This window comes from Canis lupus, chromosome 14 (assembly GCF_003254725.2).
Source record: "Canis lupus dingo isolate Sandy chromosome 14, ASM325472v2, whole genome shotgun sequence".
NCBI lineage: Eukaryota > Metazoa > Chordata > Mammalia > Carnivora > Canidae > Canis > Canis lupus.
In genome coordinates this window covers 35471463-35494793 of record NC_064256.1, presented here as the reverse complement: position 1 = coordinate 35494793, position 23331 = coordinate 35471463, and the positions used below count along the sequence as shown (strand labels likewise).

Here is a 23331-nt window from a genome sequence, read left to right as displayed (position 1 = left end):
ACAACCTGCATCTTTTTAGTTCCTACCTCCCCATAAATGGCTCGCCATTTCCTAATACCTGAAATACATTCTCTTCAGCTTGCATCTTAGCTCTTTCTACAGTTACAGTGACCAACCATTCCACGTTGCCTGGGACTATTCTGGTTTGTTTGTGTTCCTGTTTTCTGAGAGAGATAAAGAGAGAGCACACGTATGAGCTGGGATGGGAAGGGGGTGGGAAGGGTATGGGAAAGGCAGAGGGGAGAGGGCAGAGAGAATTAGAAACAGGCTCCACTTCGAGCACAGAGCCCAACTAGTGGCTTGATCTCATGACCGTAAGATTATGACCTGAGCCAAATTCAAGAGTCAGATGCATAAGCCGCTGAGCCACCCAGGCGCACCGAATTATCCTGATTTTAACACTAAAATCTCCTCACTCTATGGCAAACCAGACGGTTGGGCATTCTATCCACAATATGACTCCAGCCCACCACTACAGTCTTTTCCCTGTCTTCTACTCCATCCCTGTGCTTCAGTCAACTGAGAGTTTCAATTAATTGAATGTGTTCTATATAATCTTCTCTTTCCTACGTTTGCTTATACTGATTTTTCTATCTCAGATCCCATCTTTGCCTGCATACCACCCCACCTTGAAGATTGGAAACCCAAACGTTCTTTAAAGTACACTGGTCTTTCTATTTGTTGTACTAATAGGCAATGTCTAAATCTTACACAGCACCTAGACCCCTTCAGAACTAGTAAGATGAATTCAGACAATCACAGAAACCAAAATCAGGGCAACCCAACAAGTTTAATCAACTACTAGAAAATAGAGATTTTTCACTGTCACCATCCCCAATACAACCCTGACACTCTCCTGGATAGTGACAGATCTACCAGTATCAGCTCTTTCTACACTACCTCCTTACTTCCCATACCTACTTAGCTTGCCCTTCCTAACTCAAATCTGCCCCAAATTTTGTTTACATGGATACATCAACTCAAAAGGTAAAGTTATTCTGACAATTTTTCTAAGATTTAATTAACAGCTTGTGGCCTGTCATTTCATCAATACAGTTTTAATGAAGTTCTCCTAAATCAATCCCTTCCTTGAAAAGGTAACCAGGGCACTCTTGCCTGTGTACACCCTTATGTCACTAGGGTTCCATAAAATTGATTAAAGGTGACCAAACTGTGTAGAGGCAAAGCAATGAACACTACTGAGGTCAAGTCTTGCTGTTCTACAGGGTAATAACCCAAATAAAGCTATTAGTGATATAAAAAGCCAATATCACAATACTGAAACCAAGTATATTTTGCCCAGATTGGTGATAAGTAAAAATTCATCTGAGGCCTAAGAGAAAGGTCTAAAGCCTAGAGAAAGTAGTCTTCCCCCTTGGCCTACATGCCTCAGCCATGACAGTTTCTGATCCCTCGTTTCTAAAATACAAGCAGTAGGAACACTTACTTTGCAGAGCTGCAGACGTTGTATAGTAGTTGAAAGGTACACGGGTCACTATGTAATCCTCAGAGAGACTTGCCAGCGTGTCACCTACGAAGGCTGTCTTTCCCACCCCAGCATTTCCTACTAGCATGAGGGGTTGTCCTTTCTCAAGCAGCAGCTCTACGAAATATCTGAGACGAGTTGTCTCTGTTGTGTGAACCACAACTCTCTGGAACACAATGAGACAAAAGTCAGAAAGAGAGGCATTCCAAAATTTCGTATCTGAACCAACACAGTAACTTGAGAATGAGACCCAAAGAATTCTTAACTCAAGTTAACACTCGGGAGGAGAGACCTTACCTGATCTTCAGTTTTGCACTGTCAGAGTTCAGACACCATAGCTTGAGAGCAGCTGCCGAATGCCATCAAAGTCCAGCAGCATAAGCAACTGATTTATCTCTTCCAAGTTAAGTGTGAGCCAGAGCCCCCTATCACAGAGCACCTGCACTCTGTCCAGCCTCGTGTTAGGCATACAAGGGAATACAATAAGCGTTTAAGAGACCAACCACCACTCTTCAGGAGGTGACAAAGCATTTGAAAAGTCAAGCCACGCATAAACAAAGTCGGCAGCAATGCCTTGGCTGGGTAAGATTAAGTGGCAAAATGGTGAGGGGAGAGTTTACACTAAAGGAACTCAGCACAGTGAGTGACCCACTGGTGGGAAACAGTGATTTTATGTGAAATATTCCTAAGTCCAAAGTACATGTCAAACATATTATACACTGTTTTATTAAAAAAAAAACTTTACAACAATGCTTCTGTTTTGAAAATTAGCTATTTATATATAGCTTATTATTTCACAGCAAATCTAAGGTGGCTTAGGGGAGTACAATAAAATGAATGGAAATAAACGCCAGATTCAGAGAACATAGACTAATATATAATATCACGGAAAGAGGTAGCTGGTGTAGACATGCAAGAAATAGAATCCTGCACTGTGATTAAAAGAGAGTTGACATTTCTTGCACTTTTGGTGGCCAAATTCGAAAGGGGGTAAAGGGGATTTAGAGTGTTCTTTAAAACAAACTAACAAAGCAAAAAACCACAAAAATGAAACAAAACAAAACACACCTAAATGTTACAATATATTCCTTCTCTGTTTGGTTACCATATACTGAACACAACTGGGTCTTTTATAGGTCATTCAGGATCATTTTTATGATTATGAATATTTACACTAGAATTTTATTTTAATTCAGCAATACTCTCAGGGCCACTGAGAGCACAGGCTGTTCTATGCTACATCAAACAGTCCCAGAGGATTGTTTTTCATCAGAGTTACATTTTATAATATTTTTCCCCCTCTTTTGCTGTTCATTGTCATCATGTGCTTTTTAATTTGGCCTTTAGCTCTTTTCTCTAGACATCAATACCAATAATCCACACTTACTGAGAGCTGAGTATGTGACAGGTACTATGTTAAGCACTTCATATGCTAGGTCGTATGATACAACCAATCTATAGGAGAGTTTTGTCATGATTTTCAGTTCAGAGACAATGAAACTAAAGCTTAGAGAACACTGATAACTTGGCCAAGGTCATAGCAAAGTAGTAAGTAGTAAATAGTGATGCTTGGATTAAAACCCAAGCCTGTCCAGAGCCTGAACCTTGTCTCACCTACCACACAGAAGATGTCAGGACGTGGCTTGGATACACATTATATAATCTCTTGCTGTGCCCATCTTCCATATATAAAAAGGTTATTAAAGGTTATGCCTTATAAAGTTAAAACCCTGAAGGGAAGCACACACACAGAGGCCATGTCAGGACACAGCAAGAAGGTGGCCATCTGCAAGCCAAACAGAGAGGTCTCAGGAGAGACTAAACCAAACCAAACCAAACCTCCCAACACCTCAATCATGGATCTCTTGCCTCCAGGACGAAATTCATTTCTGATGTTTAAGCCACCCACTGTGTGGTATTGTGTTAGCACACTACTAACACAAGAAGACGCGGCCCCTAATGCAATGACTGGTGTCTTTATATAAAGAGGAATTTACATACAGAGACACACATGGGGAAAATGCCACATGAGGACTGGAGCCATGTTGCCACCAACCAAGGAACACCAAGATCACCATTGAACTGCAGACAGATGCCTGGAAAGGACTGTCTGACAGCCTCAGAAGGAACCACTCCCGCTGATGCTTTGTCTTTCAATGTGGAGCTTCCAGAGGCAGGAGACAATAAATGTCTGTTGTTGAAGCCACCTACCTTGCAGTGCTTAGCTCCAGCAGCTCCAGGCAATGAATACATGGGGGATTTCACACTAGCTGCCAAGTTAATACCATAGAAACCCCCTATATTCTACTCACACAGCACAGTAGGAAATGGTAAGCTCCAAAGTGAATCAGAATGACATGATTTTAAGATGTCTAATGAAAAGGAAAAGAGATTGGAGCAAAAGAAGATTGAAGAACAACTCAACAGCAGAGAAATGTAGAGCAACAATCTAGGAAGATAAATAATTTAAAAAAAAAGATTCATTTAGATTTGTCAGCTGCCTGGAGAATTCAAAACCTATGAGTTGGGAAGTTTAAAAACATCCATTTTATGCCTTGAGGGTTAAAGGAAAGACATTCTATGTGGAAAGTGCTGTCTAATAAATTCACAATAAGGACAGATGTAAGAATCACTGGAACTAACAGAAATAGGACTTCTCACAAAATTTCTAGGAAGATAAAAAGAAAGCGGTTATCATAGACTTAAGTTGAAATAAAAAAAATGCATCAACGTAAGTGCTGTCTCACTAGTTGTTCTTGTAACTAAGATTCTTCTCTCCCAGGAAATATGGGATCATATCAACAATAATTTTTCTGTCAGGCAGGCAAAGAAAGTCTGCTCCAAAATGAAAGAAAAAGAAAAAAAAAAATGAAACAAAAAGGCTCAAATTAGCACAGTGTGGCTTGAAAATCACTATGTTCCACCCACCTACCTGCAGAGGTACCTCTGGATCCATAGCAAATTTGGGGACTTTATCAGCCCAAGGCAAGAATTTCTTAGTTTTATGGTCCAAATAATAATCAAAGATTGTCCCCTGGGACGGAAATTTCACTGCTTTCATCTCTTTATGCCACCACCGACTGAATTCAGCTTGAGAGCCAGAAAGCTGAGGAGAACAAGAGAAATCCTTATTGTAGACTGAGAGGTAATTTTGAACACATATTAAGCCCCTTCACATCCTGTTCAACACAGTATTTGCAATGTACACAGTTATAATTACAAATGGGATTGAGTAACTGACCCAAGAAAAATAAATAACTAGAAGTAACTTATAATGAGTGATAATATCAGAGTGGCAGAAAGCTCTAATTGCCATATATCCATCAGGTACAAATTTTCTGGAATAATTATTAACTTAAAAGCAAAGTAAGGTTAGGTGAACCTTAGATTACCCCTGGGTTATTCAATTTAACAATGAGCTCTCATGCAAATTACCATGTTACGTACAGTAAGACAGTATTTCTCAAAGACTGGTGTCGATTTTGACCAATATTCACATCAATTGATAATAAAGATAAGAACAAAGGAATACTTTAAAAAAAACTGGTAACATTATTTGATTTAAACACTGTCCTCTCTCTGAGTTTATAGCCTTCTTGGACCTTCTGGTGTTGAAAGAGCTTTTCCTTTATAAAATCTAGGTACTTGTTTTGGTCATTTTTTTATGAATGTCCTTATTTAGAAAAGTAAACATTTGGTAACCCTATTTCATTTCTTCAAGTCCTTAGTTGAAATGTTTACCTTTGAAATTCTCAATTTGGAAACCCCTACCATGAGGGATGAGGAAAGGCATGTAGTCTGGCTAAAAACTCTAGAGAGACAAGCTGCTGCCCTACAGAAAGGCCTGACGGTGGTAGGGACCAGGAAGGTTCTCCTTGCTAGAAAGTGCTTCTTTTTGTATGATGATAGGTTCAAGCCCTTTGTTACTAGATCAGGGTTTGGAAAGCAAAGAAGGGGGTATGGCAATGCCTATCAGCAGCTTATAAAACCCTTCTGTATCTCTATCAAGACCTGGCCCTACATCCACAGAATAACCCGCAGTGATTTCTATATCGGCAAGATAATCTATCAGAGTGAGTTTGGGTGAACTCGAAAAACAGTGTGTGAGTGGCCACTGCATTCAGTAGTCTCATACTTTCTAAGTCCTTAACCCCCATTTTTCTCCGGTGACATTCTTAAAATTACTTTCTCTTTGGTATCCTGTGTCCTTGGACAACAGCCCACTTCTTGCACTGGGCTGATTGCACACATGAGTAAAGACAGGATGGCTGCAGAACACGAGTGTGTACTGAGGGCAGAGAAGGGTGAGGGAGTCTTAGCAGGCAGAGCTTGCCCCCAGCCTCCAAATACACTGAGCGCACACTCCTACTTACCACACTCGTGGATTAGGGATTCTAGGCTCATGTGAGTTATTTTCAAGTTGGTGGCATGGTTTATTTAATCACCCTACAAAAGTTGGTCTTAAATTAGTGTGGAAAATAAAACACCTAGCACCATTCTCTGTAGGCAAAATACATAGGATTTCTACTTCACATCAAAATTTGCTAACAGCTGCATCAACAAGATCATTTTAGTGACAAATCTTTGATTCATTAGTTCGCTCAACTACAATGCAATTGTTCTATAGTGGGGAAGAAAACCAACAGAATTTCTGCCCTTATTGAATTCATCAGGAGATAGAAGCAGAGACATGAGGATGCATGGTGGAAGCAGGGGCTAAGCCAATAAATACAGAAATGAACAGGTGTTGTGAAAGTAGAGTTTGCTCTAAGTGAGAGTAACCGAGGTGAATCTATTAGAGTCATGAGAGCCATGTTGGTTTCAGGAGTAGAATTCAGTGATTCACCACTTATATAGGGCACCCAGTGCTCATCACAACAAGTGCCCTCCTTAATACCCAGTACCCATTTGACCCATTCCCCTATCCACTTCCCTCCATCAATCCTCAGTTTGTTCTAAGAGTCTTATGGAGGTACCTGGGTGCCTCGGTAGGTTAACCCTTTTCTTTGCATCCTCACCAACAAGGGATGAATCTATTTTAATTGTATGTTTAGGTGAACCACCTTTGAGAACAGGCACAGATTAGGGAAGAGACCATTTCAAGAAGCAGCAAGAGGTCATCACAGGCAAAGATCCTGTGGTATGAAAGACCTTGTATTCTAGAAGCTGGCACTGCAGCTGGTGTAGGGGGTGGCAGGTGGGGGGAGGGAGTAGCAGAAGAAACAGGGCAAGACAGGCAGGACCAGATCCAGAGGCCTTGTAAATAGTATTAAATTTTTCACTTTATCCTAAAAGCAAAACAAATCCATTAAAGTGTTTTAAACTCTCAAGTGTATCATATAATTCAACTTACATTTTAAAAAAATCATTCTGGCTGCTGAGAGAGTAATGGATTATGGGGGAGGTACAGAAGCAGACCAGTGAGGTTGTTACCTTAGAAGCCAATAGAGAGGTGATAATAGCAGTTTATGGGAGCTCAGGGAAAGTTGGTCCAAGACCTATTTTGGAAGCTGCCTACAATGGCCTGGCTTAAGAACACAGGTCCTGAGTCAGTGAACTCCAGTCTGAACATGGCTTCGATGTTACCTGGGCATCTGGGCATCCTCAAGCAGGCTATGTAAGTTCTGGCTCCTTTTTTTTTGTAAAAGGGGAGAAGGATAGTTGTACTTATACAGAGAAGTTTTATTTATTTATTTATGTTTGAAAATTCAATAAAATAGCCTACTAAGAGGCCTAAGCACATTCTCTGACACCCAGCAGGCACTCAGATTTATTCAAGTAATAAACGTCTCTTAAGAATATTTCTTCTGTTTTTTTTTTTTCATTTGTGTTTCCAACTTTATAGTCTCTGTTTTGAATGCTTCACGGTTAGAGCCCTTTTTGAAAATGTGAAGGTGATGGTGATGAGGAGGAGGAGAAGGATGAAGATTAGGATGCCTGGGTGGCTCAGCGGTTAAGAGTCTGCCTTTGGCCCAGGGTGTGATCCTGGAGTCCTGGGATCGAGTCCCACATCAGGCTACCTGCATGGAGCCTGCTGCTCCCTCTGCCTGTGTCTCTGCCTCTCTCTCTCTCTCTCTCTCATGAATAAATAAAATCTTAAAAAAAAGAGAGAGAGAGAAGGATGAGGATGAAGATTCTTATTTAGGGAGAGAGTGTCTGGAGGAGCTAGGTGACCACTATGGTGGTCCGGTGCCTGGCCTGATGGACGGCCTGGAAGGCAGCCGTGCTTGAAAACTGGCAAGATGAGAAGGCAATCAACTGAGAAGGAGGTGGTCAGGAATGGAGGGATCTCAGCTGTCCATATCCTACGCACACAATTTTACCTGGTTTACATCCTCACAAAGGAAAAACCTCTTGGAGAACACAAGAAAAATAAAACAAAAACAAAACAAAACATGGGGGGGGGTCAGAAAAGGAGAGGTGAGAGTCTGCCCTTGGCCTCCATGGAGAAGTCCATGCATGCTGTAAATTGTGCCAGAGAAAAACCACATCAAGTCACCCCCCAACACCAACTCTCGACAAAGCAACACACTTGGAGATTATAGAAGGAAATGTGGCTTCTGAGAAGGATCAAAATCAGATCTAGCAGGCCAAGTGAATCTCATGCCTATTTAGAGAGATGATTGATGGTAACCTAGTGACAAGAAGCAGACTGGCCCACAGGTTTTAGCAACTATGTATTTGAGGACCTACGACAAGTAAACCAATGGAAATATGGGCCCTCTGGGGCTGTGATGCCTTCCAATTTAAATTCCGTATTTACATCCAAAAACACTTGGCCAAATCGGGAAGATGCATCCCATTTATTTTTAAGGCAAAGAATCAGGGGTACTAGTAGGATCAGTTAGGACTGTGGGAGATCCTGAGGTCCTTTAGAAGGTGTGGTCTTTAGAGATACACAGGTGTGAATCCTGGTGCTGTCATTTCCCATCAGTGTAACCTCGATCAAGTTCCTTTGCCCCGCTGAGCTTTATTTACACTATGAAGATACTCTGAACAATTATTGGAAACATTATACGACAAAAATCTACATACAGAGGAGCATGGTGGAGGTCAGATGTGCCATCTTCTAATGTTGAAAAAGTCCCACTTTGCACTTCAGGAAGTCTAAGGTGTGAGTACACATGTGAGTGTGCACATGTATGCACGCACTTGAGCAAGCTCATCTCAAGTGTTTGCCTAAAAGCAATCAGCAGCCATGGATGAGCAATACTAGGAAGGCTGTGCAGGCATGGTAGCCTCATGTTAGGCTGAAGCCAAGACCCTGTTGTCTGGTCCACAAACAATTACTCCGGGGATCATGTAAGAGACTAGTGACAAGGGCATCAATTTCAAGATTCTCATGTGCTGTATATTGAATATACTCATTTTCATATCGATATTCATATGTTGAAGCTCTAACCCCCAATGTGATGGTATTTGAAGATGGGGCCTTGAGAAGTAACTAGGTTTAGATGAGGTCATAAGGTCTGGGCCTTCGTGATGTCTTTATAATGAAGACATCAGAAAGATTTTTACTGTTCTTTCTCTGCCTTGTGAGGACCCAGCAAAAAAAGCACCTGTGTGAAAGCCAGCACGAGGGTCCTTGGTAGAACTTGACCATGCTGGTACCCTGACTGTGAGCTCTGGCCTCCAGAACTGAAAGCAAACTTCTTTCTGCCAGTTAAGCCACCCAATGTATGGTATTTTGTTACGGCGGCTCGAGCTAAGACACCGTGGCAGCCCAGGACAATCTAAAGATGATACATTCCTGAGTTAAGGCTAGAGGGATGGGCAGGTGGGGACAGACTTGACAGCTGTTGTGTGAATGAAAGGATCTGATGACCACTGGTGTCTCCTGGGTTTTTAACTTGAGCAACTGGAAGAAATATGAGTATCTCTGAGGATAGGAGAGGGTCAAGAGGAAGAGCACATTCGGGGCTGGAGCACATGAAGAGCTCAGTCTCTGGGACAGTGAACAGTGGCTGATGTCTGGAAGAGCATGCAGCTGGCACCGCTCCAGAGGCAGGTGCAAACAGCGAACCCTGAGCTCAGAAGGGAGATCTGGGGCACGGTTATGGGTTTGGCAGTGTCAGCCAAAGTGAGAGCTCCCAGCCTGGATGAGCTTGCCTAAACACATTGGCTTACTGGAGAACAGGGCAAACAGCAGAGATTTATGATTATATTAAGTAAAACAAAACATGGGGATCACATATAAAGACCTACCCCCCCCCAAGTAAAACTGGTTCTATAAATTATTTCTGTCAACTATTTCTAAACATACCTGATCTTGCAGCAGAGTGCCTCCGAATGCCCAGATACAAGCAAAGACAAAGTAGACTTCATAAACCTCTTTTGGGCTGTCAGAGGGCACGTTGTCAGGAGTCAACAAACATTCCAGAAGGGCACAAATGGTCTAAAGAAAAAGAAATAGCCATTCATTTTGTGCAACAATTCCTTAATAGAACCATAAGGTCATAGGACATACTTAACAAATCTATTTGGTCCTTTAGAGATTATAGAATTTCCCCCAATCTGTTATTTGCTACACTGAGACAAAAATCACTGTTGTGGATTTCCAAGTTGATAATGGAAAACCTTTGCCACTTTTAATGAAATCGATCTTCTAAGTAATCAACTATTTTTTAAAAATGACTACCTTACCCAATTCATCATCACTAAAATGAACACGAAAGCATATAGGCAAAAAGAAAAGATAATAGGGGATTTTTTTTTTATAAACAAGGAGTCACAGTAAACATAGTATTCTATAGCTCACTTTTTCACCTAGAAACAAACTAAAGATACCTTGCCTTATGAGTAAGTGCTGCCCTACACTATCAGTGGGAATGAGTGCTTAAGATTCTACTTAACAGAAAGGTATTTATTCATTTCCCTCTTGTTGGACATTTAGATAAACCACTTTCCCTTAGTGTTCTGGCAGTGGGTTTTTCCCACCTGTTGTATAAACTTAGAAAGTTGGACTGGCAGCCTTTGCCTGTGACTTTTTTTTTTTTTTTTTTTTGAACACCAAACTAAATTTAACCGTGAAAGAGATGCTATTCAGGAACCTGTCCTTCACTCCCTCCACGTGAGACAAAAATGTGCTATCGGTCATAAATTTAGCCCAAGCTCAGGACAATCAGGTAAATAAAGAGGGGAAGGTGGCTGCTTGCAAAGGCCTGTCCCAGTGTAATAATAACCGGTACTGATCATGTTTTTGAGCTACTTCTCAGAGGCACACAAACAGTTGTCACTTAGTAGCATTATTTCAGAGGCTCAGAACCCTCCAGAGGCTCTGGTACCCTTCCTCTGGTTTCTCAAGGCAGCACTAGATTTGATCACTATCATACAAGCAGCAATGCAAGCTGCAACAAAACAAGTCAGGATTGGTGTGTCTTTCTTTCCTAGCCATGAAAGCTGGGGAAAACCCATGGTAACACGGAAAATAGGTCCTGGAAATAATTTTCAAAGGTTTTCAATTTGAAAGTTGAGCACTTATAATATTTTGCAATCTTCTTTCTTGACTTCTATTATGTCGTATAGTTCCATATTTGCCAACTTAAAACAATCCTCTAAGAGAAATAAAAATCATCCATTTGTTATCAAGAAAATTAATTTAAGACTCTGAGGCTTTGCTATTTCTAAGTAGAAACTCTGGTGGACTAGGGGACTGTTAAACCCAAAACTTCAAAAGAGACTGGAAGGTTACCATGTGATGTTATCTACTGATCTGGAGACTCTACCAACTTGTAACTTCTCTGCTTTCTCCCAAACACAGTACTTGGAAAACACAGAGTTTTGTGTCAGCAATTAGTAACATGAGACTCTGGTGCCTATTATAAAGGAGTTAGTATATGTAACCAAATTTAAAGCAAATACATTTCATATATTGAAAAACAGAGCCCATTAATTTCTTAAAGTAGTCATTTGAAGGTATTCCCTTTTGTACTCCTGTTTGTCTCAAATTTTGTCCTTACAAGTAATCACAGAAAAGAGACTACTCTATAAAACAACAGCTGAAAAGAGGCTGAGGATAAAATGCCATTTCTGAATACTACAAAAGGAGGAAGCGAGAGGGAAAGTCATATTAATTCCTACTGACCTATTTTCACACTACTCTTGAATGAAAAAATTCACACTACAGAGAATCACACAAATACATAAGTCAACTTGAGAAAGAACACAATCATGCTTTTGCAAGTACTACACCAGAGGAAGTCTAATTAGGCTAACCACATAATTAATTCATTATGAATAAATTCAGACCTGCTTTCAGAAATAAATTATACCTCAGATAATTACTGTTGAAGACTATCGTTTACTTAATTGGTGTGTGAATTATCCAAAAACCTGAACTTTCTCTTCTTATTATGCTTGTGACTATTTCTAATTTAGCTTCAAACAAGTCTGGTTACATAGGAACTTAATGGTAACAAAGTACTCCGAAACCAATTTTGTTCCTAGAGAAAGAAAGAAAAAAAAAAAAAAAAAAAAGGATTTCTAATTGTAAACCTCTTGTTGTGAAGTTTTCTACTTATAAAGGCTGGGGACTGTTTTTCTTCATGCTGAGATTAAGATCACAACCTTCATTTCTGTGTGCTGTGAATTATTTTCATTTGCTTCCATGACAACCTATCATATATACCCTTCCGTCTTACCAGCTGTCCCAGAATGAGGATCAGAGCAGATCTATTCCTAGAGTATTATGACTTCTCTCCTTGAGACTGACCTGACCCTATGAGTATCTGGGGTGGTGGAGGCGGAGGGGAGGGTGGAGGTGAGGTGGGGGTGGGGGCAGAGGTTGGTGAGAAGAGAAAGGAAGAAGAGGATGGGAGGGCCGTGGGTGGATAAGCTCAGAAGCTTTCTCTTACTGGCCAGTATCTTTAGTCTCTGGGTTTACTGTTGTCCAAAACCATCCTGAGCACCTTCTCTGGGCCAGTTACTTAGGAGACAGAAAAATAAATACGGTTGTTCCTACTTTGTTCTTCTTATTCTACTCCAATATACTGGGAGGAACACAATGATTAAGGAAACACATACTCGGCCCCGGCTATGTGCGAGGAACTCTGTAATATCTGGGGACATGAAAATAAACACAAGACGGCTTCTGTCCTCTAGATGACAATCTCATGAAAAAAATAGACTACAACCCCAGGTGATAACAGAATGTAACAGATGTGTCATAGAGGTTTGCAAAACTCGCTGGGGAATATGGATCTGGGGAAAGAGAACTGGAGCAACCAGACAACTTCAGAAATCTTTACGTCATCTTCTTTTATTTTTTATTTTTTCAAGTGGGCTCCACTCCCAGCATGGTGCCCAACGTGGGGCCGGAACTCACAACCCTGAGGTCAAGACCTGAGCTGATATAAAGAGTGGGATGCTCAACTGACTGAGTCACCCAGGCACCCCTCTTTGCATCTTCTTAATCAAGCAAAAGCTTCTCCTGCTGTGATCAAGCGCCACTACTGCATCAGGACTAGAACATAAAATGGTGTTGCCCAAGACAAACCTGCACCAGGCTGTTCTCTGGAATTGAAGTGATGGTTTTAAAGCTTGTTCTCAGTTTATCCAAGCATGCAGGAATGTATTTATCAAAAAGAATAGTTAAATTGGCCTTTTCTGATTGATGCCGCCTTCTGTCTATCCAACTGGCCACATACCTGAAAAAGAACACAGAAAAGCTTTTATTGAACACTGGGCTTGAAGAGCAGAATTTCACCAACTCAAAAGCTTCCCCCCCCTTCAACACAGCTTGGTGCCATCCTTCAGGGACATGTTTAGTGAGTTCATTCTATTTCTCAAACTGCAAATATTTTTAAATGACCCCTTAAAAACTTGTTCTAATGGCCATTTTTATCTTAATGAAAAAAAATGTAAAAGAAACTCCTAATAGCACTTAGAAGGCAAACATAATAGAGTCTAAGTAGGCCATTACTGAGCATTTATAAGGAGGTGCAGCGTGTCATTTCCTAAGGGATTGAAACTAGTTTCATAGGGTAGGCCTTATTTATGAAAACAGCTTGGGATTTTTCTTGATTAATCTTGGCATCAATTACTTGGAAATGACAAGTCCGTTACATATAAAAAGGTGAAAATTCCATAGGGGCTATTTCAAAGTCCCTCCTTTTCCACTGGACTGGATGTAACTCCACCCTGATAAGCAGATAATGTGTTTCCAATAAGTAGCTCTGAAATGGTATCTCATGCTTGGGTACATGTGTATTAATCTGAAGCTTATAGAATGTTATCCATTTTGATACATTAATACCCCTAACATATTAATAAAATCATACTTATCAATAAAACGAAACATAGCCTAGTAGCTCCCACAGTAGTCTCCAGAGAGAAACTGTGTGATGTTAAATGAAAAGCAATTGCTCGAAAAGTTCTCATCAAACAGGAGGCAGTGATAATAAATACATTTAGCTGCCAGCAGAGCAGCTATACAATTACAGCTGTATCTTGCTATAAGCAAATCCGATTTCACATTTCTACCATCAGAAGAAATTAAGGCAAGATAATTATCCTATAAAAGTCTCCCTTTGGTTTTTACAAATTGCCACAATAGGGCTCTATTAACCATTCAATCACATTTACACCATAGTGAGATTTATAAAATATCAACTGTCAAAACTTCTTCAGGTCCAAGAGAAATGGTTTTCATTTGAAGTCCAGTTGCGTGACAGTAATTTGAGAGAGCATCTCTGGGTGGTAGGGACGGCAGGCAACCTGTCCCATTCCATTGGAACAATGGAAAACAAGTGTTAGTTATTGGAAGTGGAGGCACTAAGGCCTCACCTACCTTTTAGCAACTTGTTCAACTGCACAGCAGCTGCCGGAAGTAGAATCTTAGTGTCCAGATCTTGCTGGGGCCATGGGGGTGGCAAGGGGCTTGCTCAGGGAGAGACTTCTAAAGTCAGACTGCCTGGATCAGTATCCCAGCCCCACCATTTTTAAACTGTCACATAGGGTGAGCTGCTGAACCTCTCTGTGCTTCCAGTTTCTCACAAACTTCCTAGATTGTTGAGGATTAGGTGGTTTCTCATGTAAGTGCTCGGATTAGAATCTGACACACAACAAATTCTCAATAAATGCTATCCAGTAGAGAGACGGTTGAAGTCAGAGAATTGGGTTCAGATCCTGGCTCAGCCTATGTCTGCTTCTGCTTGAGGCAGGATAGTTCTATAGGGCAGCCCAAAAGTTGGCGGCCAGTGCTCTGATAGGTACAACAAATTCTACCTTCGCGCCCTGCTCTTTGGTGTCAGTGGGAGCAGAAGCCTATGGGGGATAACCAGGGGCTGAAGCCTCAAGAGAGCCAAGAAGGGGAAAAGGGATTTGCCCTCCGGGGCAGGTGAGAGCTACTTCACTGATCCACCCTGGCAGTAGCCCAGGTCTCAAAGAGAAAACCTACCAGGCCCATGAGCAAATACTGTCCTTATAGAAATTATCTCTATAGGGAAGGACTTGAATTCAACTGAACCAGGAGACATGGCAAAAGGTGATCTTGCATGCCCCCCTAAAAGGCCTCAAATGACCTCTGTTAGGAGTCAACCATACCATATAGCATAGGGAGTCAAAAAGTCTATATTATCAAATATAAGCAGTTTAAAATTTCTCATATAAATTATGGATAAGTTTTCATAGTTTGGAATAAAAATAGACATTAAAACACAGTGAATTCAGAAACAGACACTATAATCTTCAGCAATGGCAAAAATTGAAGATAGAGATCTTTGGTGACAATTCTCTCCACCTTACTCCATAAAAAAGTTCCTTATGGTTTCTAAGAGATGTTATACATTTGAACATGACCCAATGAAAGTTAGGGCTATTAGAGGACATACAACTGAAAATGACATAGTAAAATGGCACATTTTATTTCTTACCTACATAAGAGATCATTGGTGCCCCTGCCTTAGAAAGTAGCCACACTGTGATGCCTTAATGCATCATCTTCATCGCAATATCCAGGTCACTGGACTCTACGGCATTTTTGAATGTGTTCCATATAATCAACTGTGTTGCCCTTCCCTTCTTCAGAGGTGCTATTCACATGAATCTAAGACCTTCTAGTTTGGAACTAACAAGGCGGCCAAAGTTTTCATACTTCTAAACAGTTTTCAATTTATTACTTAATAGTCTGGGACTGCAATAGTGTCCTGTAGGAGAACAAGAACTCATTAGAGCTCTCATTATATAATGTGCCCCCAAAAGCAAACTGCAGGTTCTCTATCTTTCACGGTGGCCTGGAAAAATGGCAGAAGTTATGGTGTGTTGACTGGTAGTGCATGTCAATGATTTCTGAATCTATATGTTTGCAAATATAAACAGGATGGGATTGCAGGGGTAAAAGACAACAAGCTTATCTGATGCAGGTGAAAGGATGAGAGAGACAGAGTCAAAAGGATATTATCAACCAAAGTAATAAAGGAATAAGTATGATCTAAAGATGTGGCTCCTAAAAGTTATCTTCCAGTAATCTCTTAGAATCAGACTAAATTCCAGAGATATCCCCACTGTTTCATTATCTGTGGTTTGAGGAACACACCATTGGGTAGATCTCATTTTCAATTATGTTCGCTTTAAATAATTTTAAATTAAGTGATTTAAAAAATTTTAAGTGGATTCAATAATTCTGAATAAATTTAAATAATTCATTGCCTGTTTGCTTTTCCTTTTCTATGCATTTAATCCCTTTTTATGCATTTCATCCCTTTCTAATGGGAAAAAATCTTGCTGATAATATTTTAGAAATTTTCTTCTAATTCTGGTTCTTTTTCTATTTCTCAAGATCTCAACAGACATACATGCACTGTCTAGCATTCACCTAGTAAGCTTACTTAGGACTGAGAAGTAAAATAGTATTTGATCTCTATAGCCAGTCACATGTTCATGTGATTTTAAGGATGTTTGTTGATAAAAATTTATTTTTTAGAAGAACTCAGTGAATTTAAAAATATCTAAGAAGCTCACTTGATAATGACACTACCTTCAGTCCTTGAATAGAATAGAATCACAGAGAGACACCATAAACAAAGCATTTTATCATCTCTTCTATCCACAAAACTTAGGGTTTAAAACAATATGAATTAAGAATGTATTTGCCAGTTCTGTTTACTGAAAGAGCTTAAAAGCAAGGACTTATCGGTAGCAATGAGCACACCTAGCATCCCTATCTTGGATTCTAAATACCATTCCTTATACAAAAAGTAGTTTCTTGTGGTTCTTTGGAGAAAGGACTGAATCCAGCGAGTGTCAGGGAAGAATGAAATGAGCCAGAATCATTTGGTTAGCCAGAAAGCCAAGCACTCAAAGACTGAGAATGAAAAGTGAAAAAGATCATGTAAGGGGGCTGCCTGGAAGGGGCTCTTATTGGCAAATTTGGGGCAAAGTGAGTATTCAAATAGGATAATGTTCATAATGAACTATAATCCACTGAACTAAAAGAAAAGAAACCATGAATAGAAAATGATACCCATGAAGAAAGAGGGAGAGGGAGAGAGAAAGTGAGAGACACAAACAGAGGGAGGAAGAGGGATGCAGGAGGGAGAGAGGGGATGGGGAGGAGAGAAGAGGAATTATTTATAGGAAAATGTCACCTCATATATATAAATAGAATGAATGAATTAGGAGGTTTACCACTTTGTAACCACCAATGGGTCACTCTTCTAGGCATCTGGCTTATTACCCTCAAAACTGTAAATGTCATGAAACAAAAAGGTGGGAGGCTAGTCTACATTAAAGGAGAATATACACACAATTAGAGGCAGTGCATGGTCCTTGTTTTGACAAGGGCTTTAAAACAGACAAATCTACTGAGGAAATTTCTGTTAACTGAGAAAATTTGAAAAATTACTGTTTATTAAATAATACTGTATCAAGAACAAATTTCTTAGGTATGTGAATTGTACTATGTTCATGTAGGACAGTATCCTAGTTCTTAGGGGACAGATGCTCAAGTACTCAGTGGTAAAGGGGCTAATGTCTTCAGATAATTTTGTAAAAATAAATAGAAGTAGAAAATGTGCCTCTATGTCCATGAGAGAATATGCACATTCAGAGAGAAAGTTAATGTAGTAAGATGGTAACAATTGGTACTGTAGAAAAAAAAGCATATGGTATACTACTAGTATTTCAAATTTTCTATAATTTTGAACACTTTCAAATTAAAAAGTTGGGGGAAATTGAGTCCTAAGATATCAGTTTAGAAAACTGGGTTGAAAAAAAAAAAAAAGAAAACTGGGTTGATAATTTTATCTCAGAAGATAATTAAGGATTGAATGAGTCAATACATCAAACCTATCCCGTAATTAATATTATGACATTAAAGTAAGATAGCAATGTATCCAAAAAATATGGAGTGAAAACATATCCCCCAATCTGAAAAAGCCACTTTTTTGTAGTTCATTTAAAGATTCTGGTAGTAGGAGGTAAAAATATAAAAATATCCTTTAGAGAAGATCTCCATTGTTTTGGATAATGACTGTGGTCACACACATGAAAATTAAAACTTACCCATTAATCTTAGATAAAACAAAAGCCGCCATAAAAACAAAGTGTAATGGTGAGGACAGAGTTGTTTAACTTTCTTAAGGAATGCAAATTGGGTGTCTTTTCTAATCAAATAAGACTCTTTGACTTATTAGATAAAAGTCCTCCTTGAAATAAGGATTTAGACAGCTTTTATTAGCACAAATCTCCATGTGATGTTACTGAGACTGAATTATAGACCTTGGGAATTGAGAGGTTCATGATTGAAATCAGACAACACCCAGGGGGGTGAGGGGTCCCCTGAAGGAAATGTAGTATGTGGAATGCCTCTGCTCTCTGTATGGGAGGGAGACAAGGGATACTGGAAATTCTCTATTAGGCAGCCCCCAAACCCATAGAAGCATCCTTAGAAGACAGTCTGAATCCTAGCCAAGCAAAGGACTTACTAGCTCAAGAAGACCTTTCCATTTTAGGCTTTTGAAAATCACCCTTTCCCCAGACAAATCCAATAAAACACTGTTAAACACAGAAGCCTGGGCATGGGCATACTTGGCTGTAGACTCAAGGAATAAGACTTTTAATGAACAAATCAGTACCCAGACAAAGTAGCCTGGAGAAGTGCATCAGTTAAGCATCTGGGCAGGGAACAGAGGTCATCCTCAAATCAGGGTCACAGGGAAGGATCACAAGCAAGACTTGGCTTGCCAAAGGTGGGCATGGAGCTGGGAAACTGGGAAGGAGAGAGCCATGCCACAATTATTAATGGAGCCTGCTTAGTGTACCTGTGCTTGCAGGAACAAGGGAATGAGGGACTACCAAAATGTGGAAGGGATGGATCTCACACTGAGATTTAGAGGAAGATGACCTGCAGGTGAGGGACACAGTCATCCTGATGTGACATACTTATTCTGAATCAAAGCATTACCGCTATTCATGCATGGCTGTTCATGTATGAACATACATGTTTATATGACATTAATATATTTATATAAGTGACTTCTTTATATCTCAGTGCTCCGTATGACCTATTATTATTACTTTTTCACTTATTGGACAAATACTGAGTTCTTAACATGTACAAGGTACGAACGGCTAAAACTGACAAATGCATACAGGTGCTAATTTTATTTTCTTTAAGTCAGCCTAATCAATTAGCTTTCAATTTATTTGCTAATACCTTCTTCAAATGATCGCATTAAATTTTAGTTTTCAAAACTAAGATTGAGAAAAAGAAACATTCACAACAATAAAAACAAAAACCAAACAAGATTTAAAACATGGGCAAAAGATTGAAGTAAACATTTCTCCAGAGAAAATATGCAAACGGCCAATAAGCACAAGAAAAGATGCTCAGTATGACTAATCATTAGGGAAATGTAAATCAAAACCAGAGTGACATACCATTTCACACCCAATAGGATGGCTGTCATAAGAAATAGAGAAAATTACAAGTGTTGGTGAGAATGTGCATAAATTGGAGCCCTTGTACACTGTTGGAAGGAATGCAAAATGGTGCAGCCACTATGGAAAACAGCACGGTGGTTCCAATAAAAATTAAAAATAGAATTACCATATGATCTAGCGATTCCACTTGTGAGTATACATCCAAAATAATTGGAAACAAGGACTCAAAGATATATCTTATGCCCATGTTCACAAAAGCATTATTGGCAACAACCAAAAGTAGAAGCAGCCCAAGAACCTATCAGCAGATGAATGGATGAGTAAAATGTATACGTACAATGGAACATCATTCAGGCTTAAAAAGGCAAGAAACTCTGGAACATGCTGTAACATGGATGAACTTTGAAGGCATTATGCTAAGTGAAATAAGCTTATCACAAAAAGATAATTACCGTATGATTCCCTTTATAAGCGGTACCTAGCAGAATCAGATTCATAGAGGTAGAAAGGGAAAAGGCACCGAGGGCTGGGTGTATTGGGTAGTTATTGTTTAATGGGTATGGGGCTTCTGTTTGGGAGGATGAAGAAAGTTATGAAGATGGCTGGTGGTGATGGTTGTATAACAATGTGAACGTACTTAATACCACTGAACTGTACACTTAAACATGGTTAAAATGTTTTCTGTTATGTATATTTTATCACAATCAAAAGAAGAAGAAAAGCAGTACTCACGGATTCCAGCCCAAATCTTGTGGGTTCACATACAGAATACCGGCTCTGGAAACAGTAGCTGGGGTTGCAGTCCGTAAGTGATGAACCTCAAAGAGCAGCCTCATGGAGGGAGTAAGTGCTATGCGCTCATTGCTGGCCAAGGTCAGCACCTGGAGAGAGCAGCACAGCATAACAGACTCGCTGTCAAGTTCCGGGGCAAAGGCTATGCAGCTATCTCACCATCACAACACAAAGTACTCCCTCTCGCGCGGCCCCCTGTACAAGTGCCAGAAGCAATGAGCTCACTGTCCCAATGGAAGGGTGGTCTGAATAAAGATCTCAGTTAATCCCAGAGGGCAGCTCCCTGACCCTTGAGGAACAAACTCACCAACATGGACTCATTCATGCCAACCTTTCAATATCTGTAGTAATTACTACTAACAGAAGACATTGGCTCTAACTGCTCATTACATTTAAAGGCCTGAACACCATAAAAATAAAATTTGTTTAGAATCTGAAATTCCACAATTATCAATTGTCCTGTAGAAACTCATGCAAGTATAAAGATCTCAGACCTACAATTTATGATGAACAATGTCTTAATGCAGAAAAGCAGTAATTACCGCTTATTTAAGAGGGTTAGTAATTCTGTTCTGTAGCAAGGATGATTACCTATTTCTTTCACCTGACCCTAACCACAGACCTTGCGCTGCTTTAAGTGGTGTCTCATGGACTTGGAACATTGCTTTTTGTTTTTGCTGGGAATGCTGGATTAGCCATAGCAAATGCTTGGAAATGCATTTTGTAGCCACAGGAACTATTTAATTTTAATGGCAAAATTTCATCATTTTTTTCTTTTTATTATCCAAGTATTGCAAACTTGATCAAAGTTTTAATAATTTATGCCTGGCTCTTAGAAAATGGTAAGGCGTGTACCAAATTCTCAGATATATCTCTCTTTAAAGATGGTTACATTTATACAGATAAGAAGAATGTATTTCCCTTTAATTCTTTAACAGTGAAATTCCGAGAATTATGAGGATAGTGCCACTTATCAAAATAGCAATTACATAAAGAACATTAGGTTCATGATTAAAAACTAGTATTCAAGTCAACAAGTGAATAGATCTTACTACACTCCAGGTGTGATATTTAAGATTCAGCACTAGGGTATTATTCACCTTGTTATCATCCATGACAGTATTTAGGGACTCAATCCACATGGGATCAATATCTCCATCCAGGATGATCCATTTTGGCCCATCATGCTTAAGATTCGCTTGTTCTCGCAGAATGGATGAGAAGAGACCTACACATTAAGAGTAAATGATCCTAATATAGAATGGACTTGAGTGCTGTTTATGTCTAAAATAAACTGCAATTATTCTATGGGAAGCCCTTTTATTAAATAAATAAATTTGCTGTACATTTGCTGCCTTTTTCTGATGAGGATGTAGGATACCTTTTGAGCTATATCTGGACTGCAGACCAATGGGTAAGTTTTACTTCCATGAAGATGCACCTTAACTTCTCAGAGGCTTTCCCACACATCAAACAAAGATGATAGTAGGGCCACTGGGTGGCTCAGTTGGTTACATGGCTGCCTTCAGCTCATGATCCCAGGGTTCTGGGATCAAGCCCTGCACCAGGCTTCCTATTCAGCAGGGAGTCTACTTTTCCCTCTTCATTTGCCCCCCTTCCAGTTCATTCTCGCTCAAATAAATAAATAAAATCTTTAAAAGAAAATGATAGTAGCTTCCTTGAAGAACAGTTGGAGGGATTTATAGAAGAAAACATACATGCAATGCAAAACTTATACCCAAAGAAGACATTATCCTCTCCCCTGTATGTATGCTCAGTATCTATTTTAGGCCAAGCATTAGTTTATTCCATTGTTCTCCATTTTTCTCTAACAATATTCATGGAAGAGAATTCTGAAGTTAACTCAGAAGTGTTTTTTTACACTTCTTTGAGAAATTTGGTCATTGGTTTATGACTTCATAAGATTAGAAGATAAAAACCTTTTATTTATTTATTGGTCTTACATTCTTTTATTATATGTATATGCAAATCTGTTTTATGTACAATAATTGGTTCTACTAAATCATCATACTACTTCTACTGATAATCTTCCCCAAGACAGATTCAGGTGAGATTAGGTATTTGCACACTTCATGGACTAACGACACTTGAGACTTTGTGACTGATTTCGGTTTTGAGGTCATGCACACAATTCAAACTAGACTCAATACAATATTAAGGTGATAAAAGAGGGCTGAAAGCTAGGATGGGACTTGGAAGGAGTAAACTATGTATTTTGCTTGCACTGGAGCCACCACGTGACCAGCAACCACTGTTTATGTCTCAGAGCTCTTTTTACTGCAGTGTGAGGGGCTTCTGAACATCTACAGTGACTGTGTGGTAGGAGGACAGACAGCAGATGGGACCCGCTGTACACTTCGCTGGGGGCTCATTTCTTCTCCACCTCTCCTTTCTTGGGTTCTTGTTTCAGCTTGTCATCAGCCAGGGCAGCTTCGATTACATCTTTGGCCAGCAAGGAGTAGCATAGTTTCAGGGGGGAAGCAGAGCTCCTTGGTGATGTCGATGTTCTCCATGGTCAAGGCTTCCTCCACCATCTCCCCTTTTACCCATTCAGGTGCTAACAAGCTGGAGTCAACTGCAGACCCACAGCCAAATGTTTTAAACCTGGAGGCCACAAATTTCCCCTTTTCATCCACTTGAATCTGCAATTTCATTATATCACCATATGCTAGGGCCCGTACCAATCTGGTTCTAGCATTTTTTTTTAAGATTTTATTTATTTATTCATGATAGTCACAGAGAGAGAGAGAGAGAGAGGCAGAGACATAGGCAGAGGGAGAAAGCAGGCTCCACGCAGGGAGCCCAACGTGGGATTTGATCCCGGGTCTCCAGGATCGCGCCCTGGGCCAAAGGCAGGCACTAAACCGCTGCGCCACCCAGGGATCCCATGGTTCTAGCATTTTTTGATGCTAGAAGGGACCCCACATTTCTAGGATTTTCATAATGATCAACAACCTTCTTGTGAGAGCTGGGCCAGAGCCAACAGTTCTTGGGCAGGCAGACGTGGGCTCCAGAGCAGCAGGGCCAATACCACCCGTCTCAGCCAGTGAGCTCCAGCCACAGCCATCCGGGATTGCGTTTGTGCAGACCCATGCCTATTTATTTTTTTAAATTTTATTTTAGAGTGGGACAGAGGGGCAAAAGGAGAGGGA

At 40.0% G+C, this 23331-nt stretch overlaps 1 protein-coding gene and 1 pseudogene across 1 annotated transcript in view; both read right to left on the bottom strand.

Annotated features, from left to right (window-relative positions):
* DNAH11 (dynein axonemal heavy chain 11) overlaps nt 1-23331 on the bottom strand; it is a 318343-nt gene that overhangs the window by 158227 nt on the left and 136785 nt on the right. The window contains 6 exon segments of the mRNA XM_049093700.1: nt 1448-1652; nt 4419-4592; nt 9750-9881; nt 12981-13131; nt 20099-20247; nt 21259-21409. Of these exon segments, the coding sequence (XP_048949657.1) occupies nt 1448-1652; nt 4419-4592; nt 9750-9881; nt 12981-13131; nt 20099-20247; nt 21259-21409 (962 nt within the window).
* LOC112670557 (iron-sulfur cluster assembly enzyme ISCU, mitochondrial-like) lies at nt 22548-23246 on the bottom strand (annotated as a pseudogene).